At 42.6% G+C, this 24,759-nt stretch overlaps 1 protein-coding gene across 3 annotated transcripts in view; it reads left to right on the top strand.

The window, feature by feature from the left end:
- The first annotated feature begins 2,634 nt into the window (after window positions 1-2,634).
- Window positions 2,635-24,759, top strand: part of pde1cb (phosphodiesterase 1C, calmodulin-dependent b) — a 185,299-nt gene continuing 163,174 nt past the window's right edge. For all 3 annotated transcript variants that reach the window (XR_009651346.1, XM_060906390.1, XM_060906389.1), the window contains exons 1-2: window positions 2,635-3,095; window positions 9,929-9,955. Coding sequence is in view for 2 of the 3 variants with exons in the window: in XM_060906390.1 (XP_060762373.1) it covers window positions 2,995-3,095; window positions 9,929-9,955 (128 nt within the window). In the remaining variant the exon portion in view is untranslated. The remainder of the gene's footprint in view (window positions 3,096-9,928; window positions 9,956-24,759) is intronic.

Here is a 24,759-nt window from a genome sequence, read left to right as displayed (position 1 = left end):
TGTGAATATGTTAGACGTATTGGAAATATTTTAGGCTGCATTTTGAAAAGCATCTGTTAGATCAGAAAACAACTCGGCATGATTATTGTGTTATATATTACATTACATTATTATTGTATAAGGTTATTAAGTTTATTTCTTGACATATGTGAGGCTTAAAATTGTCTTATTCTATTATGGTGTAGCTGATCCAGTACTTTTGGGCGGTGTAGTGGTTAGCACTGTTGCCTCACATCAAGAAGGTTTTGGGTTCAAGCCCAGTGGCCGACGGGGGCCTTTCTGTGTGGAGTTTGCATGTTCTCCCCGTGTCTGTGTGGGCTTCCTCTGGGTCCGGGTGCTCCAGTTTCCTCCACAGTTCAAAGACATGTGGTTAGGTTAACATGGGGGTGGCCTTGGGCTGAAGGTTGAGCTGAAATGCCCTTGAGCAAGGTCATGTAACCCTCCCATCTGCTCCCCGGGTGCTGTAGCATAGCTGCCTATTGCTCTGTGTGTGTGTGTGTGTGTGTGCTCATTGCTCACTTGTGTGTTCACTGCTTCAGATGGGGTAATGCAGAAGACGAATTTCACTGTCCTTGAGTGTACATGTAACAAATAAAGGCTTCTTCTTGGTTCTTTCTAGAGTCAATGTTTAAAATAAGCTCAGTTGTCTGCCAATAGCTGAAATGGTCTTGAAATAGTAACAGTAAACCAAAATATGATTTGACTTTGCGTATGTTCTTTGTTCTACTTGCTAAGGTATATTTTTGTGTGTGTTTGTGCACAGGGCTGTTGACTAAAACCTCTATTAAATAGCCAACATACAGTAATTATACTTGGTCATTTATTTATTAAGGAAAATCATCCAGTATTGCATATCTCTGAGTGACAAAAGTATGTGAACCTCTAGGATTAGCAGTTAATTTGAAGGTGAAATTAGAGTCAGCTGTTTGCAATCAATGGGATGACAATCAGGTGTGAGTGGGCACCCTGTTTTATTTAAAGAACAGGGATCTATCAAAGTCTGATCTTCACAACACATGTTTGTGGAAGTGTATCATGGCACGAACAAAGGAGATTTCTGAGGACCTCAGAAAAAGCATTGTTGATGCTCATCAGGCTGGAAAAGGTTACAAAACCATCTCTAAAGAGTTTGGACTCCACCAATCCACAGTCAGACAGATTGTGTACAAATGGAGGAAATTCAAGACCATTGTTACCCTCCCCAGGAGTGGTCGACCAACAAAGATCACTCCAAGAGCAAGGTGTGTAATAGTCGGCGAGGTCACAAAGGACCCCAGGGTAACTTCTAAGCAACTGAAGGCCTCTCTCACATTGGCTAATGTTAATGTTCATGAGTCCACCATCAGAAGAACACTGAACAACAACGGTGTGCGTGGCAGGGTTGCAAGGAGAAAGCCACGGCTCTCCAAAAAGAACATTGCTGCTCATCTGCAGTTTGCTAAAGATCACGTGGACAAGCCAGAAGGCTATTGGAAAAATGTTTTGTGGACGGATGAGACCAAAATATAACTTTTTGGTTTAAATGAGAAGCGTTATGTTTGGAGAAAGGAAAACACTGCATTCCAGCATAAAAACCTTATCCCATCTGTGAAACATGGTGGTGGTAGTATCATGGTTTGGGCCTGTTTTGCTGCATCCGGGCCAGGACGGCTTGCCATCATTGATGGAACAATGAATTCTGAATTATACCAGCGAATTCTGAAGGAAAATGTCAGTACATCTGTCCATGAACTGAATCTCAAGAGAAGGTGGGTCATGCAGCAAGACAACGACCCTAAGCACACAAGTCGTTCTACCAAAGAATGGTTAAAGAAGAATAAAGTTAATGTTTTGGAATGGCCAAGTCAAAGTCCTGACCTTAATCCAATCGAAATGTTGTGGAAGGACCTGAAGCGAGCAGTTCATGTGAGGAAACCCACCAACATCCCAGAGTTGAAGCTGTTCTGTACGGAGGAACGGGCTAAAATTCCTCCAAGCCGGTGTGCAGGACTGATCAACAGTTACCGCAAACGTTCAGTTGCAGTTATTGCTGCACAAGGGGGTCACACCAGATACTGAAAGCAAAGCTTCACATACTTTTGCCACTCACAGATACGTAATACTGGATCATTTTCCTCAATAAATAAATGACCAAGTATAATATTTTTGTCTCATTTGTTTAACTGGATTCTCTTTATCTACTTTTAGGACTTGTGTGAAAATCTGATGATGTTTTAGGTCATATTTATGCAGAAATATAGAAAATTCTAAAGGGTTCACAAACTTTCAAGCACCACTGTAACTGTTAAATATAAAACCATGTTAACGTACACAGCAGTTGTGACGTGCTTTTACTTTGATGACTCAAAATGAAAATTCTGAAAATTTCCAGCACCTGCACTTTAATTCAGACTGAGTGGGTTCACGCCCACCACATTTTGCCGTGTGTTATCATTCACCTCTTTTTCCACTCCTCACTCTCCATGAAGAATAAAATATATTGATCTCACTACACCCTGCATTCAGTGCCAGTGGTCCTCTACTCCACCCTAAACTCCTCCCTCTCTCTGTTACCATCCCTCTCTCTCTCTCTCTCTCTCTCTCACAAACAATTTTCCTCCCTCTGCCCCATTCGCTCATGCTTGGATCAGTAGACTACATTATTCTGCACAGAGACAGAGAGAGTGCTCACACACACACACACACACACACACACACGGCTCTGTTCTACACTTCCTGCTCCTCAAATGCGCTCAGTACGTCCGACTCTGGTCTAAACACACACACACGTGTACCCAGACTGCTGAGCACTCACACACCCCTCAACTCCTGAACACGACTCAGAGTAGCACACTCACAGGACGAGGGAAACGAGGAGGAGGAGGGGGACGGAGGATGTTGCCAGTGGTAGCGTCCTGGCCACAGCTGCACTGAAGAGGGGACACAGGCTCTCCCCTCATTCTGGTTCTCGTTCTTGCACCCTCGTTGCCTCGCTTGCTCCGGATTAACTTCACCATGGAGTCTCCAACCAAAGAGATCGAGGAGTTTGAGAGCACTTCACTGAAGTACCTCCAACCAGACCAGATCGAGAAGATCTGGCTCCGGCTCCGGGGACTGTGAGTACTTTTCAACAGGTCTTTGTGTATTTATGTGTGTGTGTGTGTGTGTGAGACAGAGATGTGTGTGTTTGTCCTAGTGGATGAGACAAAACGCTGTCAGAGAATTGAAATTTCCCTCAACCCTTTTATTTTTTTAAATAGAAACCTACATCAGGGTTTTCCGAACAGAAACAGTCCCAAGTAGAACTTGTTTTAGAAAGCTACAATATCCGTGGAACCCGAAACAATATCGAAGAACCTCCGTAGGGCTCTTTAGAGTTATATTCACGATGTTCCTATGTAGAAAACCAAAGATGTTATCAATGTTTCCTTTCCCAAAGGGGATCTTCTCAGCTTCCTACTTCAAACCTTCGGTAATCAGGAAACTCATTTATTGGGTGTTCTATTGGGCTTAGAACCATCATGAGAACCAAACCAAACCAAACCACACATTAGGATTATAGATTTAGCATAGCTTTCTATCAAAAATGGATTATGTTTATAAAATCACGACTACATGACATCATGAACCACCATCAGACTCATGTAGGTTCCGTTCCCAATCCGGAAATATAGGCATAATTTGATCATAAACCTGGAATTTGTTTTCGGCTATTCTGTCTAGAAGCAGTCCTGGATCACTACAGGGTTCCTGAACATCCTAACAACTCATAATGAGATAAAATGACATCGCAAACAACTAGACACCAACAAATCTTTCTGTGATCTGATCTGCAATCACACCCCACCCCTTCCTCCCAGCAGTGTCTTGGGAGCGTCACTTCATTATCTCACCTCCAAAGCATAAACAAATGGTGTAAAAATAATCTAAATCCATCTCCCTCACATCCCTCCATCACACAGATTTCCCAAAAGGCAAAAAGCGTTTTCTTGAGAGGAGGCTATTTTATCAAAAGCAGATCATTTACTCTTAATAACACGACTTTCCTCTGAGACGAGGACACACACATGGGCTTTATCCCAAGGCTTCGTTCTTCTTCAGGAACAGGCTCTCGGTCATTGCCGCAAGTCAGGATGAGAGAAAAAAAAACAATTCTGTCTGCGTGTACAGATGAAAAGAGGAGAGAGAAGGAAGGAAGGAAGGAAGGAAGGAAGACTTTTTTTTTTGATTACTGAAGTGTCTGAGATATGAGTGAGACATTACAGATGGAGTCCCAGTGACTGGTTGCAGCAGTCATTTCTGCTGAGGATCAGAGATCTTTATCAGCGCTGGTGCTTCACTCGAGAAGTGTTTGACGCACACCAGTTCGTTATCTCGAACTCTCTGGCTTTCTTTATCTCTCTTTCTCTGTGCTGTGTATTGAGGAACAAATGAAATACAATGTGTCTGAGTATCAGTGATTCTCTGGGGCTCATGGAAAAAAAAAACAAGGAAATTAAAAGTCATCTGGTTTTATTTCACGTACTGTACAGTATGTAAGGAACAAAACCAGGAAGGAGTACTGTTTTAGGGAAATAACTAACAATGAACCGATACTGTTAGCAGCATCAAGTGTACCGTCCCGAAGTGTTTTTATTCCTTAGACACCACAGCAGCTTGGCCGCGATTACATTTATTTTTAGTTAATAGATCATATCCCATACTTTTTAATCCATTTGTAGTTCCACAAAACAAGTTCTTCCTATCACATACTCATCTCATCTCATTATCTCTAGCCGCTTTATCCTGTTCTACAGGGTCGCAGGCAAGCTGGAGCCTATCCCAGCTGACTACGGGCGAAAGGCGGGGTACACCCTGGACAAGTCGCCAGGTCATCACAGGGCCCTATCACATACGTTAGAGCAATTATCAACAGTCATTTCGTCATGATACTGTACGAACAAGACAAAATTCAGCTTGGTTTTTCTTTTTTTTTTAACCAGGAAAATGCAAAACGTAAACTAAACTAAACTTCTCCATCTTGATGACTTTCATGTGGTGGAAAACCTAAAGATTCCAGCTTTACTCTGACTCTTACACAGTTCTGACACTTGAAACTCCACCCACAAATGCAAAATAAACATCGCTTTCTGGAAAATTTCATCATCAAACCAATAACAACAAGTTGTTACTACACACTCACCGGCCACTTTAATAGGCACTTGTTCTTGAGTCTAAGACTACGTTCAGACTGCACCCTGAAACGGCCCATATCCGATTTTTTTGCCCATATGTGACCTGTATCCGATTTGTTATTGACAATCTGAACGACACAGATCCGATTTTTTCACATGCGACCCAGGCCGCTTGGATATGTGGTCCTAATTCCGATGCACATCCGTTATTTTCACATGCGACTGCAGTCTGACCGGACAGGTCGCATTCATGCCACCTACACGTCATCAACAAGAGACAAACGTCACTATTCTGCATTGGCTAATCCCGCCTCTTTGGTGGAAACTTGAAGAGTGCGCTTTTTTTTTGTTTACGTATTACGTAGATGTGCTTATTACGTGTCAATTTGCGCATGCGGGACACTTTTGGGTCGTTTTCCGTTCATATTGGAGATCGCATACAAGTCTCATATAATTGGTAATGTCAACGGCCTAACAAAAAAATCGGATTTCACAACAAATCGGATATGGGTCGTTTCAGGTTGCAGTCTGAACGTAGTGAATGATCCCTGTTCTTGGCTGCAGGACTGGAATCCAGTGTGTTATTCTGCTGTTACATGCTGAGATGCTTTTCTGCTCATCACGGTTGTAAAGAGTTGCTATGAGTTACTATATCCTTCCTGGCAGAAAAAGTTTGAACCAACTTCCTGGCCATTTCCTGATCTCTGACCTTTCTTATCTTATTAAGGCATTTGTTTCCACCCACAGAACTGTCGCTCACTCACTCACTCACTCACTCAATGTTTTTTGTTTTTCGCACCATTCTGTCTGAATAAACTCTAGAGACTGTTGTGTGTGAAAACCCCAGGAGAACAGGAGCAATTTCTGAAATACTCAAACCAGTCCATCTGGTTAGCACCAACATCCATGCCACAGTGAAAGAAAGTCACACGTTGAAATCACAATTTTTCCCGTTCTGATGTTTGAATAAAGCCCTGTGATGACCTGGCGACTTGTCCAGGGTGTACCCCGCCTTTCGCCCGTAGTCAGCTGGGATAGGCTCCAGCTTGCCTGCGACCCTGTAGAAGGATAAAGCGGCTACAGATGATGAGATGAGATGAGATGAGATGAGATGTTTGAATAAAGTGAACATTAATAATTCAAGCTCTTGATTTGTATCTGCATGATTTGATGCATTGTGCCACCGTCAAAGGATTGGCTGATTAGAGAGCTGCATCAAACTGCAGGTGGATGTAGGGGTGTCCCTAATAAAGTGGCCAGTGAGTGTACAGTAGAAATGATATAGTTCGAAGGCGTTAATATAAACCTGTGATCTGAATTACTTTCAGCTTTCTCCTACTTTCTATTTTAATTGCCGACAAAAATCAAAATACCACCCCCCCATTCCACATTTGCTTTAAAGTGAGAAAAAAAAATATTCTTGATAGTCCTTAATTATTAAGGATCCGACATTTGAAGATCATTGTGAGTAAACTGACATGTTAAAGCAGGTCAGTGTCCTAATGTAATGCAAATAGCGCTTTTAATTTCCTAAAATGCCCCAAACAAACACACACACGTGACTAACAGCTGGTGGATGAGCGTGTGCATTTGTGTGTGCAAATATATACACATAAATATACCTCTGCAATTGTTCAGGATATTAATGGTCCGTGAGAGTGTCCACAAAGAGCTTATGGTGCAGAGAGAAAGAGAGAGAGAGAGAGTTGTTCATTACTATGCAATAATAGTCCTGGTTGATTCATTGGGCTGATCACAGAGATGGCGTGAATGAAAAGTGTAGCGTTCCCCTTACGTGTCGACTAAATGCCCTGCTGTTATTGTATTCTTAATGGGCTTACAGGATGTGTGTTTAGAGGCATCTGACTATTCAGCTTGAATGAATACTACAGCAGTGCGGTGTCACTGGCTTAACCAGGCATTAAAGAAGGCTCACATAAACGCCAACTTGGTCTGACTAGCTGCTAAAACCCAGGCTAAGCTGCTCAAACTCGTATACCATCACTGCTACCATCATAGCATTAACGCTACTAATGCTACATCATAGACTAGTTGTTTTTAAGAAAGAATCACATCAGTAAGGCAATTACAAAACCTCAAACATTTACTCAACAATTTAGTTTGGTAATAAAAAAAATACAAATCTGGAAATGGCTTACTCGCAAGTAAAAACAGTCTGCCAGCTTGACTAGCTGTTTTGTGTTTTGGTAGGTGTTAGCTTGTCAGAAAAAGCTGTTTTTGTTTGTTTGTTTGTTTATTTTTTGTTTTTCAATGATGTACCTTACTACTTAGGCTACTAATTTACACCTAGTAATAGCTTAATGGTAGCTAGCTTCCTACTACTGGGAATGACATGATATAATACTTTGGCTAATACTGTATTAACAAGTGTTGCCAGGCAAAACAAACCTCGCCCGGCAGCACTTATTTTATACCTATATGTTGATAATGGCAATATTTCTCAATCATCAGCTATCAGTTTATAGTCCAATGAAAATCCATGACCTTGAGTTTGACGTTTCAAAGTCATTCAAGGTCATGTGCCAAATGAAAGCCCATATGGCACTTCGTATGAGTTGATAAGGGTAAACATCTGTCTACCATCAAACGTTTTCAAGTTACAGCCCTCTGAAAATCCATGACCTCGAGTTTAACCTTTCAAGGTCACTCAAGGTCAAAGATCATGGTGCCAAATGAAAGGCCATACGGGAGTTCCTATATGCTCATAATGGTAAACATCTGTCTATCAGCAACCGTTTTTGAATTAGAATGGAAACTATGTTATTTTGACCAAAAGGTTGATCTTTCCGGTGACCTTAACCTTCACCTTGACCCCATTACTCCCAAAATTTAATCAGGTAATCTATGGCCCATTGCCCACCTACCCTGAAAATTTTAAGCCAATCGGTGCAACCGTCTAGACGCTAGATTGTAAAGAGACAGACACAGAAACAAACAAACAAACAAATGAAAGTTTGAAAAAGAAAACTATGAGAGATGCCCCATCATGTAGCATATCAATAGAAGCAGAATTGAACGATGAACATTTTGAAATTGGTTTGAAGTAAATATGATGAATATGAAGGAAGATATCGAAAAAAAAAGATTTTGGCCTTTTTGGTGACCTTGACCTTGACCGGATGACCCTCAAAATGTTGGAGGTTCTATTTGAGACCAATGTCCATTTATCCTGAAACTTTTATGAAGATTGGTCCAGTCGTTTTCCCATAATGTTGCTAACAAACAAACAAAGAAACCCCAGTGAAAACAATACCTCACCCCCTGGTGGACTCTGTCCCAGGTGAGGTAACCATCCATCCATCCATCCATCCATCCATTATCTCATCTCATTATCTGTAGCCGCTTTATCCTGTTCTACAGGGTCGCAGGCAAGCTGGAGCCTATCCCAGCTGACTACGGGCGAAAGGCGGGGTACACCCTGGACAAGTCGCCAGGTCATCACAGGGCTGACACATAGACACAGACAACCATTCACACTCACATTCACACCTACGGTCAATTTAGAGTCACCAGTTAACCTAACCTGCATGTCTTTGGACTGTGGGGGAAACCGGAGCACCCGGAGGAAGCCCACGCAGACACGGGGAGAACATGCAAACTCCACACAGAAAGGCCCTCGCCAGCTGCTGGGCTCGAACCCGGAACCTTCTTGCTGTGAGGCGACAGCGCTAACCACTACACCACCATGCCGCCCCGCGAGGTAACTAGCTTAGTAGAAATGGTTAGCTACTGCTCTTGTAGTACTCACTACTTACTCAGGTACTAAAAATTTACAAGTTGGGAGCAAAACAGAACAGAATAGCAATGTGTGACTCAGTTGTTCAACTGCATGAAATAAGCACAGTATTTTAAATATAAACACAACACAGAACATACACCAGCATATGAATAAACAGTGTGGTCGAATTCATAGACGTTTAGTTAGCAGTCAATGCCAGATGTACTTACAGTGTAATTTTATTCATAGCTTCTTTTTAGGGTGGCACAGTGGTGTAGTGGTTAGCGCTGTCGCCTCACAGCAAGAAGGTCCGGGTTCGAGCCCCGTGGCCGGTGAGGGCCTTTCTGTGCGGAGTTTGCATGGTGTCCGCGTGGGTTTCCTCCGGGTGCTCCGGTTTCCCCCACAGTCCAAAGACATGCAGGTTAGGTTAACTGGTGACTCTAAATTGACCGTAGGTGTGAGTGTGAATGGTTGTCTGTGTCTATGTGTCAGCCCTGTGATGACCTGGCGACTTGTCCAGGGTGTACCCCGCCTTTCACCCGTAGTCAGCTGGAATAGGCTCCAGCTCGCCTGCGACCCTGTAGAACAGGATAAAGCGGCTAGAGGAGATGAGATCTGAGAGAAATATTGACATTTCTGACACTTTTGTGTCATTCTACCTTTATATATCTCCTGAAAGACTTAATAGCTGCACACTAGCTAGCTAAAACATTAGCCTCAGTTATTAGCTCATTTCTACTTCTGTTTTCCTGTTGCCTTGCAGCAGTGCTTCAACAACTGTAACCACTTAACTGTGAATGTGTTTATCATGCGTTTATCTTTGCATGTCAATGCACAGAAGTTTTGAAATAAGAACCCAACAGAAACCTTTTGCTACCTAGCTGTGATTAGCATCAGAATGGTGTTTTTGTTTAATTATATGTATATTCATGATTATGTGGAATATAAAAGCTTGCTTTTAGAGACACCTTGTAATGATTAGATTCAACAGAAATCCACAATGAAATTAATTCTTTCTGTTTGTGTGTTGCGACAGGAGGAAGTATAAGAAGACGTCACAGAGGTAAGGCAGCGTGGAGCGGCTGCCAGCTGGAAAACAGGAGATTCCTCTTGCTTGCTGGAATTTATTTATTTATTTATTTAACATTGAGCAATGTGTGACTCGGTTGTTCAACTGCATGAAATAAACACATTTCACCACCATTACACCATTACTTTTCTCTCTGGCTTAAAGGATGAAATAACTTCTTATTAAAATGATAGCTATTGACAAGAAATTAGTTCAGTGAACAGAGGTGGACAAAGTACCCAAGTTCATTACTTAAGTCAAAGTACAGATCCCGCTGGTCAAATGTTACTCCGATACAAGTGAAAGTTGTCCAGTCAAATTTTTACTTAAGTTAAAGTACTGAAGTACTTGCTTTTAAAAATACTTAAGTATTAAAAGTACATTTTCTGTCAGCGCATCGTTGTATTATTACTACAACGCTTACAAAACCTAACGCCGTTACCAAAGACAGAAATGTGAATTCACGAAATGAACGCATGCTGTGCCATCATGGTGGTTTAACGTTAAGCTAGCTGGTCAGTGAAGCTCCACCTGACATGCTAGCAAACTCTTTTCAAACTTGAAATCATATTGGGTAGCTAACATTACTAGAAAATAAAGATTTCTACATTCTGTTTATTTGGCAAGATTATGCTAAAATATATTTCTGAAAGGACTTCAGATAAGTTAACGTTATTCATGTTAGCGTAACTCCGTTTTTACATGCTAACTAACAGTGTCCAAGTTAACTAGCTATGTGTAAACGTTAGCCGTGGACAAGGCAATGGCAACTTGGTGGGCAAATCCATAGAAAGTCATGTGACTAACCAGACTGCATAGCAACATTTGCAACGTTATCACTAACTGTTAAAGCACAGACAACTTCATTGCAAGCTTTCTCTTGGAATAAAATGTTTATACACCTCGATATGCTTCCGCAGGTTGGACGGCGAGTTTTTGTAGGCCATGATGTGGTTCGTTTTTGACAAACAAAGCAAACATTTCAAATGAAATGTATCTTTAATCCTTTCAGAAAACTGAAACATGGGTTCTAGGTAAAGCCATGAGTGCGTGCATTCCCCAGAAGAACCGCCTCCTTTCATTCTGCCATCAACTGATTGTGTTTAAATAATGCTGATGAGAAATCACTGAACTTGATTTTATACAGTCTATGGATGTGACATGACCCTAGTGATTACTGATTGGCTGTCTCAGTGTCACCTGCGAAAAAAACAATCACGTTTCAGAAAAGAAAAAACATCCACTTTCAAAGCCGCTTCACAGTAACGAGTAACGAGGACCTTGATAGAAATGTCGTGGAGTAAAAAGTATGATATTTATCTTTCAAATGTAGTGAAGTTAAAGTCATAAGTTTCCAAAAAAATGCTCAAGTAAAGTACAGATACTCAAAAAGTGCACTTAAATACAGTCTCATCTCATTATCTCTAGCCGCTTTATCCTGTTCTACAGGGTCGCAGGCAAGCTGGAGCCTATCCCAGCTGACTACGGGCAAAAGGCGGGGTACACCCTGGACAAGTCGCCAGGTCAACACAGGGCTGACACATAGACACAGACAACCATTCACACCTACGGTCAATTTAGAGTCACCAGTTAACCTAACCTGCATGTCTTTGGACTGTGGGGGAAACCGGAGCACCCGGAGGAAACCCATGCGGACACGGGGAGAACATGCAAACTCCGCACAGAAAGGCCCTCGCCGGCCACGGGGCTCAAAACCAGGACCTTCTTGCTGTGCCGCCCACTTAAATACAGTACTCAAGTAAATGTACTTTGTTACTGTCCACCTCTGTCAGTGATATGCTTCATAAACAAGCCCTCGTGATTTCAGTGTGTATATTTGTTTTATGAATAAAATGACATGCTGAAGTTGCTCTGGAGTGTAAGACCCACTCCCTTATATACTGTCTGGAGCAACAGCCACTGTACATTACAGGCACTTAGCCAGAGCGACATACAATGTACCCCAAGAAGTCTGGGGAGCAGTCAGGTGTTAGGGGCCTTGCTCAAGGGCACTTCAACCATTCCTACTGGTTCAGGGAATTGAACTGACAACCTTTTGCATGCAAATCTGCTTCTGTAACCATTAGGCTATGGCTTTCTTGTATGCAGTGACAGCAATAAATTTACATACAGCTGTAACTGCAGAAGTAGCACTACCATCATAACACTAATAAATGGACAAACCAATGTACAGTTAGGTCCATATATATATTTGGACACTGACAAATTTTGTTTTTTTACCTGTTTACTGAAACATATTCAGGTTAAATGGACATGGACATAAAGTCCAGATTTTCAGCTTTCATTTGAGGGTATCCACATTAAAATTGGATGAAGGGTTTAGGAGTTTCAGCTCCTTAACATGTGCCACCCTGTTTTTAAAGGGACCAAAAGTAATTGGACAATTGACTCAAAGGCTATTTCATGGGCAGATGTGGGCAATTCCTTCGTTATGTCATTCTCAATTAAGCAGATAAAAGGCCTGGAGTTGATTTGAGGTGTGGTGCTTGCATTTGGAAGATTTTGCTGTGAAGAAAACATGCGGTCAAAGGAGCTCTCCATGCAGGTGAAACAAGCCACCCTTAAGCTGCGAAAACAGAAAAAACCCATCTGAGAAATTGCTACAATATTAGGAGTGGCAAAATCTACAGTTTGGTACATCCTGAGAAAGAAAGAAAGAAAGAAAGAAAGAAAGAAAGAAAGAAAGCACTGGTGAACTCATCAATGCAAAAAGACCTGGACGTCCACAGAAGACAACAGTGGTGGATGATCGCAGAATAATTTCCATGGTGAAGAGAAACCCCTTCACAACAGCCAACCAAGTGAACAACACTCTCCAGGAGGTAGGCCTATCAATATCCAAATCTAGCATAAAGAGAAGACTGCATGAAAGTAAATACAGAGGGTTCACTGCACGGTGGAAGCCACTCATTAGCCTCAAGAATAAAAAGGCTAGATTGGACTTTGCTAAAAAACATCTAAAAAAGCCAGCACAGTTCTGGAAGAACATTCTTTGGACAGATGAAACCAAGATCAACCTCTACCAGAATGATGGAAAGAAAAAAAAGTATGGCGAAGGTGTGGTACAGCTCATGATCCAAAGCATAACACATCATCTGTAAAACACGGCGGAGGCAGTGTGATGGCTTGGGCATGCGTGGCTGCCAGTGGCACTGGGTCACTAGTGTTTATTGATGATGTGACACAGGACAGAAGCAGCCGGATGAATTCTGAGGTATTCAGAGACATAATGTGTGCTCAAATCCAGCCAAATGCAGCCAAACTGATTGGTCGGCGTTTCATAATACAGATGGACAATGACCCAAAACATAAAGCCAAAGCAACCCAGGAGTTTATAAAAGCAAAGAAGTGGAATATTCTTGAATGGCCAAGTCAGTCACCTGATCTCAACCCGATTGAGCATGCATTTCACTTGTTAAAGACTAAACTTCAGACAGAAAGGCCCACAAACAAACAGTAACTGAAAACCGCTGCAGTAAAGGCCTGGCAGAGCATTAAAAAGGAGGAAACACAGCGTCTGGTGATGTCCATGAGTTCAAGACTTCAGGCAGTCATTGCCGACAAAGGGTTTTCAACCAAGTATTAGAAATGAACATTTTATTTACAATTATTTCATTTGTCCAATTACTTTTGAGCCCCTGAAATGAAGGGATTGTGTTTAAAAAATGCTTTAGTTCCTCACATTTGTATGCAATCATTTTGTTCAACCCATTGAATTAAAGCTGAAAGTCTGAACTTCAACTGCATCTGAATTGTTTTGTTCAAAATTCATTGTGGTAATGTACAGAAACAAAATTAGAAAAATGTTGTCTCTGTCCAAATATTTATGGACCAAACTGTAACTATAGGAGTAGTACGACTACCATGATAGCAGTAACAAAAACCCAAATGGCTATTACTTCATGAGTGGTATATCTACTTTAATACCAGTATCAATTCAACAGATTAACGTTACTGCTAGAGTAGCACAGCGAGCATAATAACAGAAACAAATAGACAAACTACCATAACTACTGGAGTAGTACAGCTACCGTAATGACAGTAACAAATGGATAAACAAATAGTTAGTGCTAAAGAAGCACAGTTACTGTTAAAAAAAAGGGCAAAAAAACCCAAAACCTTAACATATAAGTAGCTACTATGACTTCTGGAGTAGCATGACTACCATGATGCAATAACAAATGGATGAACTAACATTGGTGCTAGAGTAGCACACACAGCCACTCTTAAAATTCTAACAAATGGGTAACTACCGTAACTCTTGGAGTAGCATGCCTACAGTAATAACAGTATCAAATGGACAAACTAATGTTAGTGCTGGAGAAGTACAACTGCTGTAAAAACCTACAACATGTTGGTAACTACCGTAACTCCTGGAGTAGCACGCCTACTGTAATAACAGTATCAAATGGACAAAATGAAGTACAACTACTGTAAAAACTACAACATATTGGTAACTACCGTAACATCTGGAGTAGCATTCCTACCGTAATAACAGTATCAAAATGGACAAACTAATGTTAGTGCTGGAGAAGCACAATTACTGTCAAAACTATAACATATTGGTAACTACCGTAACGTCTGGAGTAGAAGAAACCTTTATTTGTCACATGCACAGTGAAATTCATCCTCTGCATTTAACCCATCTGAAGCAGTGAACACACACGGCAGTGGGCAGCCACACTAGAGCACCCAGGTACCTTGCTCAAGGGCACTTCAGCCCAAGGCCACACCACATTAACCTAACTGCACGTCTTTGGGGGAAACCAGAGCACCCGGAGGAAACCCATGCAGACAACATGCAAACTCCGCACAGAAAGACCCTTACTAGCCTCAAACCCAGAACCTTCTTATTGTGAGGCAACTGTGCTAACCACTACACCAAGTAGCACGCCTACTATATTAACAGTATCAAAATGGACAAACTAACGTTACTGCTGGAGAAGCACAACTACTGTAAAAAGTACAACATTTTGGTAACTACCGTAATGCCTGGAGTAGCACGCCTACCATAATAGCAGTAACAAATGGACGAACTAACATTAGTGCTGGGGCAGCAAAACTCCTGTAAAAAAAATCCCTAAGAAAAGAGTAGCATGCTAAATTAAAACAAAACAACTCTAATAATTATAAATATTGTAATAGGATATTGGGTGGCATGGTGGTGTCGTGGTTAGCGCTGTCGCCTCACAGCAAGAAGGTCCGGGTTCGAGCCCCGTGGCCAGCGAGGGCCTTTCTGTGTGGAGTTTGCATGTTCTCCCCGTGTCCGCGTGGGTTTCCTCCGGGTGCTCTGGTTTCCCCCAAAGACATGCAGGTTAGGTTAACTGGTGACTCTAAATTGACCGTAGGTGTGAATGTGAGTGTGAATGGTTGTCTGTGTCTATGTGTCAGCCCTGTGATGACCTGGCGACTTGTCCAGGGTGTACCCCGCCTTTCGCCTATAGTCAGCTGGGATAGGCTCCTGCGACCCTTTAGAAGGATAAAGTGGCTAGAGATAATGAGATGGGTGGCACGGTGGTGTAGTGGTTAGCGCTGTCGCCTCACAGCAAGAAGGTCCTGGGTTCGAGCCCCGGGGCCGGCGAGGGCCTTTCTGTGTGGAGTTTGCATGTTCTCCCCGTGTCCGCGTGGGTTTCCTCCGGGTGCTCCGGTTTCCCCCACAGTCCAAAGACATGCAGGTTAGGTTAACTGGTGACTCTAAATTGACCGTAGGTGTGAATGGTTGTCTGTGTCTATGTGTCAGCCCTGTGATGACCTGGCGACTTGTCCAGGGTGTACCCCGCCTTTCGCCCGTAGTCAGCTGGGATAGGCTCCAGCTTGCCTGCGACCCTGTAGAAGGATAAAGCGGCTACAGATAATGAGATGAGATAATAGGATATTTTGTTGTATTCTGTATGTGTTGTATATGTCACAGTTCCTGCATGGTTCAATCTCATATACATAGAACTTCTGAGCAGATTCTTAAGTTTTTATTCAGTGTTTTGTCTCCTCCTGCCTTTGACATGAACTCAGTGACCCCTTTCACCCACTTCTCTGAAGATAAAAGCAAAGCTTATGCTTTTGTTCGTGTGTTTTTGATGGGAAACTAAATGGATCTGTCCTTAGTTTTGTGTTGTTGAGCGACTCCGCGATAAACATACCAAAATAGGCACCAAATAGTTTTCTCATGCAGTTGATGCACATGAGAGGTTTAATGCAATGCTACTATCTGTATCTGATTAGTGCTCCAAATATTCCTCTCTGTATTTGTATTTGGACTCAAACCCAAAGTGGGCACGGCCTTATTACCTCCACCAGCTTTGTTGGAGGAGGTCTGGTTTTCGCCTCCATTTGTTACTTGCGAAAATTGGAGATTTTTGCAAGTATGTTGGTCTGTCCATTTGTTTGTTTGTTTGTTGGTGCTCTAGCGTAGTCATTTCCTGACCAATCTTCACCAAAATGCACAGGACAACTCAATACGGTCCCACAAAGACATCATTAGTTTTTGGTGGGTTAAGGTCAAAGGTCAAGGTCACCAAGGTAAAATCTTGTAAAAACACCTAATCGGCCATAACTTCCATTTCTTTGTGATTTTCACAAGTATCATGCTCTGCACAACTTTTCATTTTTTTGTCTGTTTCCAATGTAACTCAAAAAGTAGTGAATGGATTTTGATGAAATTTGGAGGAAAGGTGGACCATGGGCCAAGGAACAATTGATTAGATTTTGATGCAAATCTGGATATGTGGCTTGGTGGAGGTATGCACTCTACCAAGTGCCCTTCAAGTTCATAAATGGTTTCATATTTGGAGAGGTATTATTTTTGTTTGTATCTGCCCACTATATATTTTAACAAATTTAGTTGATTCCCAAGATAAGGTATAAACAAGCTACTAGGGTGCTAAAAACCACTGCAGTCCTGACTTCACAGTTCCTCAGGACCGCCACATGTTCACGTTAATGTACATGGTCTGTGGTTGAGACTCATTTCTGACCGCTTGGTCAAGCCGAAATAAAAGTCGAAACCTTCTCCTCGCATGACTATTGTTTTTGTCTACAGGGCCCCAGCCACAATAAACACCAGTTTCAATTAGATGCCTCGTGAACCTTTTTCTATCTGTGTTTGCATTCATATCGCACACATTTGTTCAATCCAAATCACATATTTGTATTCGGTTATATCTTTAATGCAACTCTCGTCAACACTTTTGTTGCAATTTTACACAATAGATTAGATGTATGAAGTTCAGTGGTGGAGAAGGGACACTAATCGCAGCCCATATGTTCTCAGTGTGTCATGTTGTTTTAAAGGGACATCTGTTGGGGAAAAATATGTGGTGGCTGTTGCCAAGATGCCAACAGCTCCACTATTGTTGACAAGGAGGAGAGAGAGAGAGAGAGAGAGAGAGAGAGAGAGAGAGAATGAATCATTGAGAGAGGAAGCAGTATGTAGACAGACATGTGAGAGGGGGAGAAATGAAGAGGGGTGGGCCTGGGCTAATATTAGCGAATGGGAGTGGGCTTAATTGGTTGGTCTACAGGGATACAGGGGGTGGGCTCAGCAGAGAGTTCCCTCTGTTGACTTCCTGTGCCGCTCGCCTCTGATTGACAGTTCAATGGGGTGCTGGGTAATTATGGCAGGCTTATTGGCTGCAAGAGAATTCTAGGACTGTATTATTACTGAGACGATGCAACAAGACAAATGTAGTATGTGTGTGTGAGTAGACACGTGCACAGAGGGGCAAGATGTGTGTGGATGATGACTGTGAAGTAGGGATGGACTGCAAATCAATGAAATATGATCTACAATTAAATACAACCCCAACAGGGTTGCTAGAAATTGAGAGAAGGGCATCTGATGGCCAAGCGAAGAACTGCCAAGGGGGTCCGGAGGCAGGCATGCTCAGGAAAATTTAAAATATTGAAGCAAATTCAGGGCCCTCTGGTGCAATCTTAGCATGAAAAAGCAGTTGTGAGAAGATCTTAAAATAAGGTGTTTTAGGTAGCGAATTTCTGAAAAAGGAATCAGTCAACTTAAATCATTTCAAGAAAATTATTTTATTTTATAGCACATGTAGCCAGGGCAGCATGGTAGTGTAGTGGTTAGCACTGTCGCCTCACAGCAAGAAGGTCCGGGTTCGAGCCCCATGGCCGGCGAGGGCCTTTCTGTGTGGAGTTTGCATGTTGTCCGCGTGGGTTCCCTCCGGGTGCTCCGGTTTCCCCCACAGTCCAAAGACATGCAGGTTAGGTTAACTGGTGACTCTAAATTGACCGTGAATGTGAATGGTTGTCTGTGTCTATGTGTCAGCCCTGTGATGACCTGGCGACTTGTCCAGGGTGTACCCTGCCTTTCGCCTGTAGTCAGCTGGGATAGGCTCCAGCTTGCCTGCGACCCTGTAGAACAGGATAAAGTGGCTACAGATGATGAGATGAGCACATGTAGTCTTTGTGCCTAATTTTGCAATGCTCAGTCCTGATTAGCATGGTGTGGTAAATTGGTAATGGCTGCCCCAACCACAGACTCTAACCTTTACATGCACATATTGAGCGTGTGTAAACATTAGAGATTTCACACACGCCTCAGACTCCTCAGAGGTTGCATGAAAAGTTCTGCGGCTTCCTCAAATGGGAAGTCCTCAATGGCTGTCTTGGCATAGCTTAGACAAACAAGGCGGTCCAATGTACAAATGCTAAGTTGGTTGCAGAGGCCAACCTTTATTCTGTTGCTACAGCTGAACCTGGCTGTAGTATGAAACAGGGACTATGGTTGGTTGCTGTGCCAATGGGAGCACACTTTGGTTCTGAGCAGCAAATCACGTCCCGCTTCAGAAATAAGGGAGAGCAAACATTGTACTGGAGAAACACGCACGTGGGATGCAGATTTATTGTGTTGTTTGGGGTCTCCACTCGTCCACTGATGTTTATTTCGATCTGCCAGTGCAACTAACGTTGCTCATTTTTGTTTTATCATCATTTTCTCTAATAGGAATTTTGAAGCTCGTCATTGCAGAAAAATTACCTGTTGACTTGTAGTATTGGCCGTCGAAAAGACGAGTCAACGGGTCTCTAGATAACACGGAGAACCCTAATTCCAAAATATATTTATAAAAGCAGAATGTGATGATGGGTGGCACGGTGGTGTAGTGGTTAGCGCTGTCGCCTCACAGCAAGAAGGTCCGGGTTCGAGCCCCGTGGCCGGCGAGGGCCTTTCTGTGCGGAGTTTGCATGTTCTCCCCGTGTCCGCGTGGGTTTCCTCCGGGTGCTCCGGTTTCCCCCACAGTCCAAAGACATGCAGGTTAGGTTAACTGGTGGCTCTAAATTGACCGTAGGTGTGAGTGTGAATGGTTGTCTGTGTCTATGTGTCAGCCCTGTGATGACCTGGCGACTTGTCCAGGGTGTACCCCGCCTTTCGCCCGTAGTCAGCTGGGATAGGCTCCAGCTTGCCTGCGACCCTGTAGAACAGGATAAAGCGGCTAGAGATAATGAGATGAGATGAGAATGTGATGATTTCTTGGAAACCATGGAAACCCTATATTTCAGTGAAAATAGTACAAAGACAAAATATTGAATGTTGAAACAAAGAAATTTCTTTTTTTTAATAAATATATGCTCATTTTGATTGCGATAACAGGAACACATTTCAAAAAAAGCTGGGGCAGGGGCATGTTTACGACAGTGTTGCATCACCTCTACTTTTAACAACACTCTGTAAATGTTTGGGAACTGAGGAGACCAATTGCTGTAGTTTTGAAAGAGAAATGTTGTCCCATTCTTGCCTGATTTTGCTTCAAGGAACGTTATTGTTAAATTGTTGCATTCTTTGCCCACGCAATCTATAACAGAGTGGTGAACTCCTCCCCATTTTTACTTCAGAGAGCCTCCACCTCTCTGAGATGCTCTTTTTATACCCAATCACCCAGTGTTGTCCACTCTGGTCGCCGCATCTCCAATGTGATATCATCAAGATTGAGGGCATACAAAGATCCTTCACAACAAAAATCAATGGGCTTCGAACTATGAACTATTGGAACAGATTTAAGATTCTCAACCTCTATTCCTTATACATAGTTTTCACTGACGTCATGGCATTCCGGGGAACGCCCTCCAGCCGCCATCTTGTGGGTCAAACAAAACGGACCATCTCCATTACTGGCTACGTTATCTCGGACGAATTTATGAAGTTATATAGTCAGTTTTCTAAAATAAAGATCAATGTCGGCAAAATCAAGCAAACGGAAGTATATAGATACATTGGATGACATCTCACGACAACGGTATGCAGCCAAACTGGCCTTGATTGGGGGAATTGACCCCTACGAAGTGGACAAAGATGCATTTTCAAGTGACTATGCAGGGCTGCCATCCATATCGTACCCTGATATTGTGAACTATTTCGTGAATAGTAAAAGTGCCTACACACTTGACGACCTCAAAGCATACAAGTCGCTGGAGTCATACAATTATTTTGTCTGTGGCTGGGTCCGTGAAGTCCACCATATAAAAACAAGTGACAGTCATGTCCTAATTACAGCCAAGGTATGTGAACATTGGAATTTTAGCGCTCTCAACACTGCATATAAATATATGTGTGTGTATAATATCGAGTTGATTTAAGACAAATTTTACATCCATTAGTGGTATTACAGTACCATGTCAGTATAAACTTTGTAATATAATTAACTGGTATGTAGGCTTGTTACATTTTGTGTTTGTTATGATAAATATGACAATTTATAGGCCAGTAATAATCATATGTTTGCAGCCTTGTACCGAGCGATATTAAGTGTACATTACAACGTAAACGTACACTCAGCGGTTCCAGTTAGGCATTCTCCAGAGATTGTTTACACGATGTTTTGGTTTCCAAAAACAAACTTAAACACAATTGATTGCTTATTTAAACAACTTACCACTTATAAAATGATCGGAGCAGACTTTGCTGTGTTTGGAAGGCTGATAATCCTTGCGGTTGATTCTCGCAAGCCATAGAGTTCTCCTTTGTATGCTGAGTTTCTTTGTTTGCTCGCCTTCGTGCTCCCGTACAGTGGGAATTCCATAAAAGCTCCGCTTGACGTCATCATCTGACCTATTACGACAGCCGTGAATACAACAGGTGTGCACCATTGCTAGCTTTAAATAGCCTGCTTGGGTTCTTTTGAAGACTTTGTACTCGCGCGTTACAATGTGCGCTCAGTGACCCGTACGGTAAGCTTGACCCGCAAGATGGCCGCCACTAGGGAATCCCCGATTCTTTGACGTCATGTGAAAACTATGTATAAAGGCACCATGAGCGATACACCATTATCTTGATCTGGACGATCCAGAACAATCTTGTACCTAATTGTATCAATATTGAGTTCAATTAATCTACTAGAAGAGGAATTACATGTATCAGACCTCTTGGCAATTCACGGTATAGCAGTGTCTATAACTCTTTTTCATTGGTCCCACCAGCTCTCTACAATGTGGTGCCATCATCAATTGCTACCCTGATGAGGTTCAATACAGAACTTGATAAGTGGCTCAGATCATTCCCTGACACCCCACCTACACCTGGGTACCTTGGACTGAACAGGAACTCGTTGTTGGAGTGGGTCGGTAGCAAGTGTTAATAGCTGCTATCGGGAATCGGTGGTGGAGATATGTGATATGCTTAGCTTGAATGATCAAGCTCAAAGCCGATCCAAGGTATCCAAGGTAAGGTGATCATGTTCCTGACCTGTTCTCAATTAACATTATTATTATTATTTTTTTTAAATATACAACTTTTCCAGTCTTTTGTTGCCCCTATCCCAACTTTTTTTGAAACATATTGCTGGTACTGAATTCAAAATGAGTGTATATCTCATCTCATTATCTCTAGCCGCTTTATCCTTCTACAGGGTCGCAGGCAAGCTGGAGCCTATCCCAGCTGACTACGGGCGAAAGGCGGGGTACACCCTGGACAAGTCGCCAGGTCATCACAGGGCTGACACATAGACACAGACAACCATTCACACTCACATTCACACCTACGGTCAATTTAGAGTCACCAGTTAACCTAACCTGCATGTCTTTGGACTGTGGGGGAAACCGGAGCACCCGGAGGAAACCCACGCGGACACAGGGAGAACATGCAAACTCCACACAGAAAGGCCCTCGCCGGCCCCGGGGCTCGAACCCAGGACCTTCTTGCTGTGAGGCGACAGCGCTAACCACTACACCACCGTGCCGCCCCATGAGCGTATATTTTTCAAAAAAATAAATAAAATTGCTCAGTTGCAACATTTGTTATGTTGCCTTTGTACTATTTTCAGTGAACTAAATTATTTCTGTTTTTATTTATTTTACACAGCATTCCAATTTCTTTGGAAACAGGGTTGTAAATGAAATCAGATTCCTCAGAGACCCTGAGCAAGCTGAGATCTGAATCCCAGCTGTTATCTGTCTCTCTCTCTCTCTCTCTCATTTGCTAAACAACCAAAGAACATCCTGATGTTATCTCTCAGGCCATTTCCTGACCCGCCTGCCAGCTGCAGGATGGAGTTACATCCCGATATAACTCGGCGTTCCCAATAACTGTTTGGTCGTTGTGCTCATTTGATATAGTTGATATCGGAAAAATGTTTCATGGACACGCTTCTCCCAGTGTTTGGCTGCTTTCATAAGCGTCTACGTGGTTGAATGAAGGTTACAGATGAGATGTAGCATTCATATTAGCTTGTATAGTGCCTCACTGCCTGCACAAGCTGATCATTGAGTGAGACTGTCTGCATATCAAGTCATGTGACCCTCAGGAACATTGACCAGTGAAGTTGAATAGACTAAAGTGGCATTATGAATTTAATCGGTTCAGAATTTTATAGGAAAGGTTATTTTGCTCAGGCTATTTTGAGAGAAATTTTGTCGCACAAATTTTTTGAACATGTTCAAAATTTCAGCGACGAAGGAGCGACACATGCGATGAAATTGAGAAGCTCCGCGAATGTTTCAAGACACTTTTGAAACTCTCTCGCGAATGACGTTCGCAATTTGTCGCAAGCTGTCGCAGCCCAGTGAGATACTGGCTTAACACACTCAAAGGAAAGTGCTATCTACCCTCTTCTGCATACATGATCTTACAGAAGCCTGTGATTGGTCAGAATCATTCTGATTGATGGGGAAAGAAAATATGTCCCTCCCACTGAGAAAACCAGGTTGATTTTGCTTTCTTGGGCTCGTGGCCCTGGATGGCTGTGATATCATTGGAATTCGAACTTGTGATTTCTACATTGTTAAAAGTAACTATAAGGCCCACTTTACACGGGGACGGTCTGAAACAAAAACGCAAAAGTCCGTTTTCGTTCTCACTTTTTTCTGTGTCTACACGACCGTTTTCAAGGAGGAAATCTGCGTCTATACGGTTACGCATAAATGTGTGGAATTCAACTGGATGTGCATGCCAGGCGGCTAGGTGGTGCTGTGAAAGACCTCCGCTATGTCTGCACGCATGCACGACGTCTTCCGTCTTGTCTGATCTGCACATCTGCGCCGCGAAAACTTTGACTACTCTGGCTATGGTAAGTAAGAAAGTAAGTAAAAAAGTAAGAGCATACTATGCCCGCCTCTGTTCATTAACGGTATATGTGCAGATTCGGTATAGATGTTCGAAGGACTCCTGGACGTTTATTAAAGCTGCCAGAGCAGCTTGAAGGTCCGTTGGATCGATGTAATCAGACATGCTCTTACTTTTTTACTTACTTTCTTACTTCCCGGGCTGGCATGTACAGTATATGACATATGTATGACGTAAACGCGTACCCGACGTGAGCAGATCCGAGCAGAGTTTCGTGTATTGGGTAGTTTAGACGGATATGCAACGGGGGCTGTTTTTAACTTATCCACTCTGGAAGGCGTTTTCAATTTTTTCCGTTTTTCAGCCTCGGAAACGCCGTCCCCGTGTAGACGTAAGGCACTTCCGATAAAATATTTAGTCGTTTTTACCCGACAGCGTCCTCGTGTAAACGGGCCCTAAATTGACAAAAAAAGTATGATGTGTCATTCTTTAATAATTATGAAGTTGGTAAAAGTTGGCAAATTGCAGAGGTATAAAATGAATGAAACACTTCAGGACATCAGCTTCAAACACTATGGACTTTTGTATTGAATTGAAATCATGGCTCGTGTTGGTCTGTCCCAAGGAAAATCTAATCCAGCTTCACCAGGGCTTTATATTTTGGGAAATACGGTAGTCAGTAATGTGAAAAGTGGCTGTGTCAGGCTTGAGGGCGTGCAGTAATCAACCTTCCTGAATCTGGAGTTTGATGAGGTGAGACCTGCAAAAGTAGAAACTCTGTGTTGCTAAATTGAGTAAAAAATGGCTGTGAAGCTTTTTTATCCCCCACAGCTGGCGGCAGTTTCTATAAAGTGGTCCATTAACGTGTCCAAACAAGAGCCTGTGTAACGTTCAGGTGCAGAACAAGCTGTCCACCCGCAAACCCACCTGGAAGTCTTTCTCCTCTTGAATAAACATGGCTCTGACGGTGATACAAGCTTGTGCAGCGTCGAGTGCAGAATATTGTGCTAATGGAGGCGGGTGCTTCCCACAGCTGCATGTAAATCATACATGCAATCAAGAGTTAGGCATATTACACACACACTCTCTTTCACACACACATCTGTATACACTTAGGCCAAGTTTACATTAGACCGTATCTGTCTCGTTTTCTTCGCGGATGCACTGTCCGTTTACATTAAAACGCCTGGAAACGCCAGGAAACGGGAATCCGCCAGGGTCCACGTATTCAATCCAAATCGTGTCTGGTCCGGTGCTGTGTAAACAT

This window comes from Neoarius graeffei, chromosome 23, assembly GCF_027579695.1.
Source record: "Neoarius graeffei isolate fNeoGra1 chromosome 23, fNeoGra1.pri, whole genome shotgun sequence".
NCBI lineage: Eukaryota > Metazoa > Chordata > Actinopteri > Siluriformes > Ariidae > Neoarius > Neoarius graeffei.
This window is presented reverse-complemented; position numbering and strand designations above follow the sequence as displayed.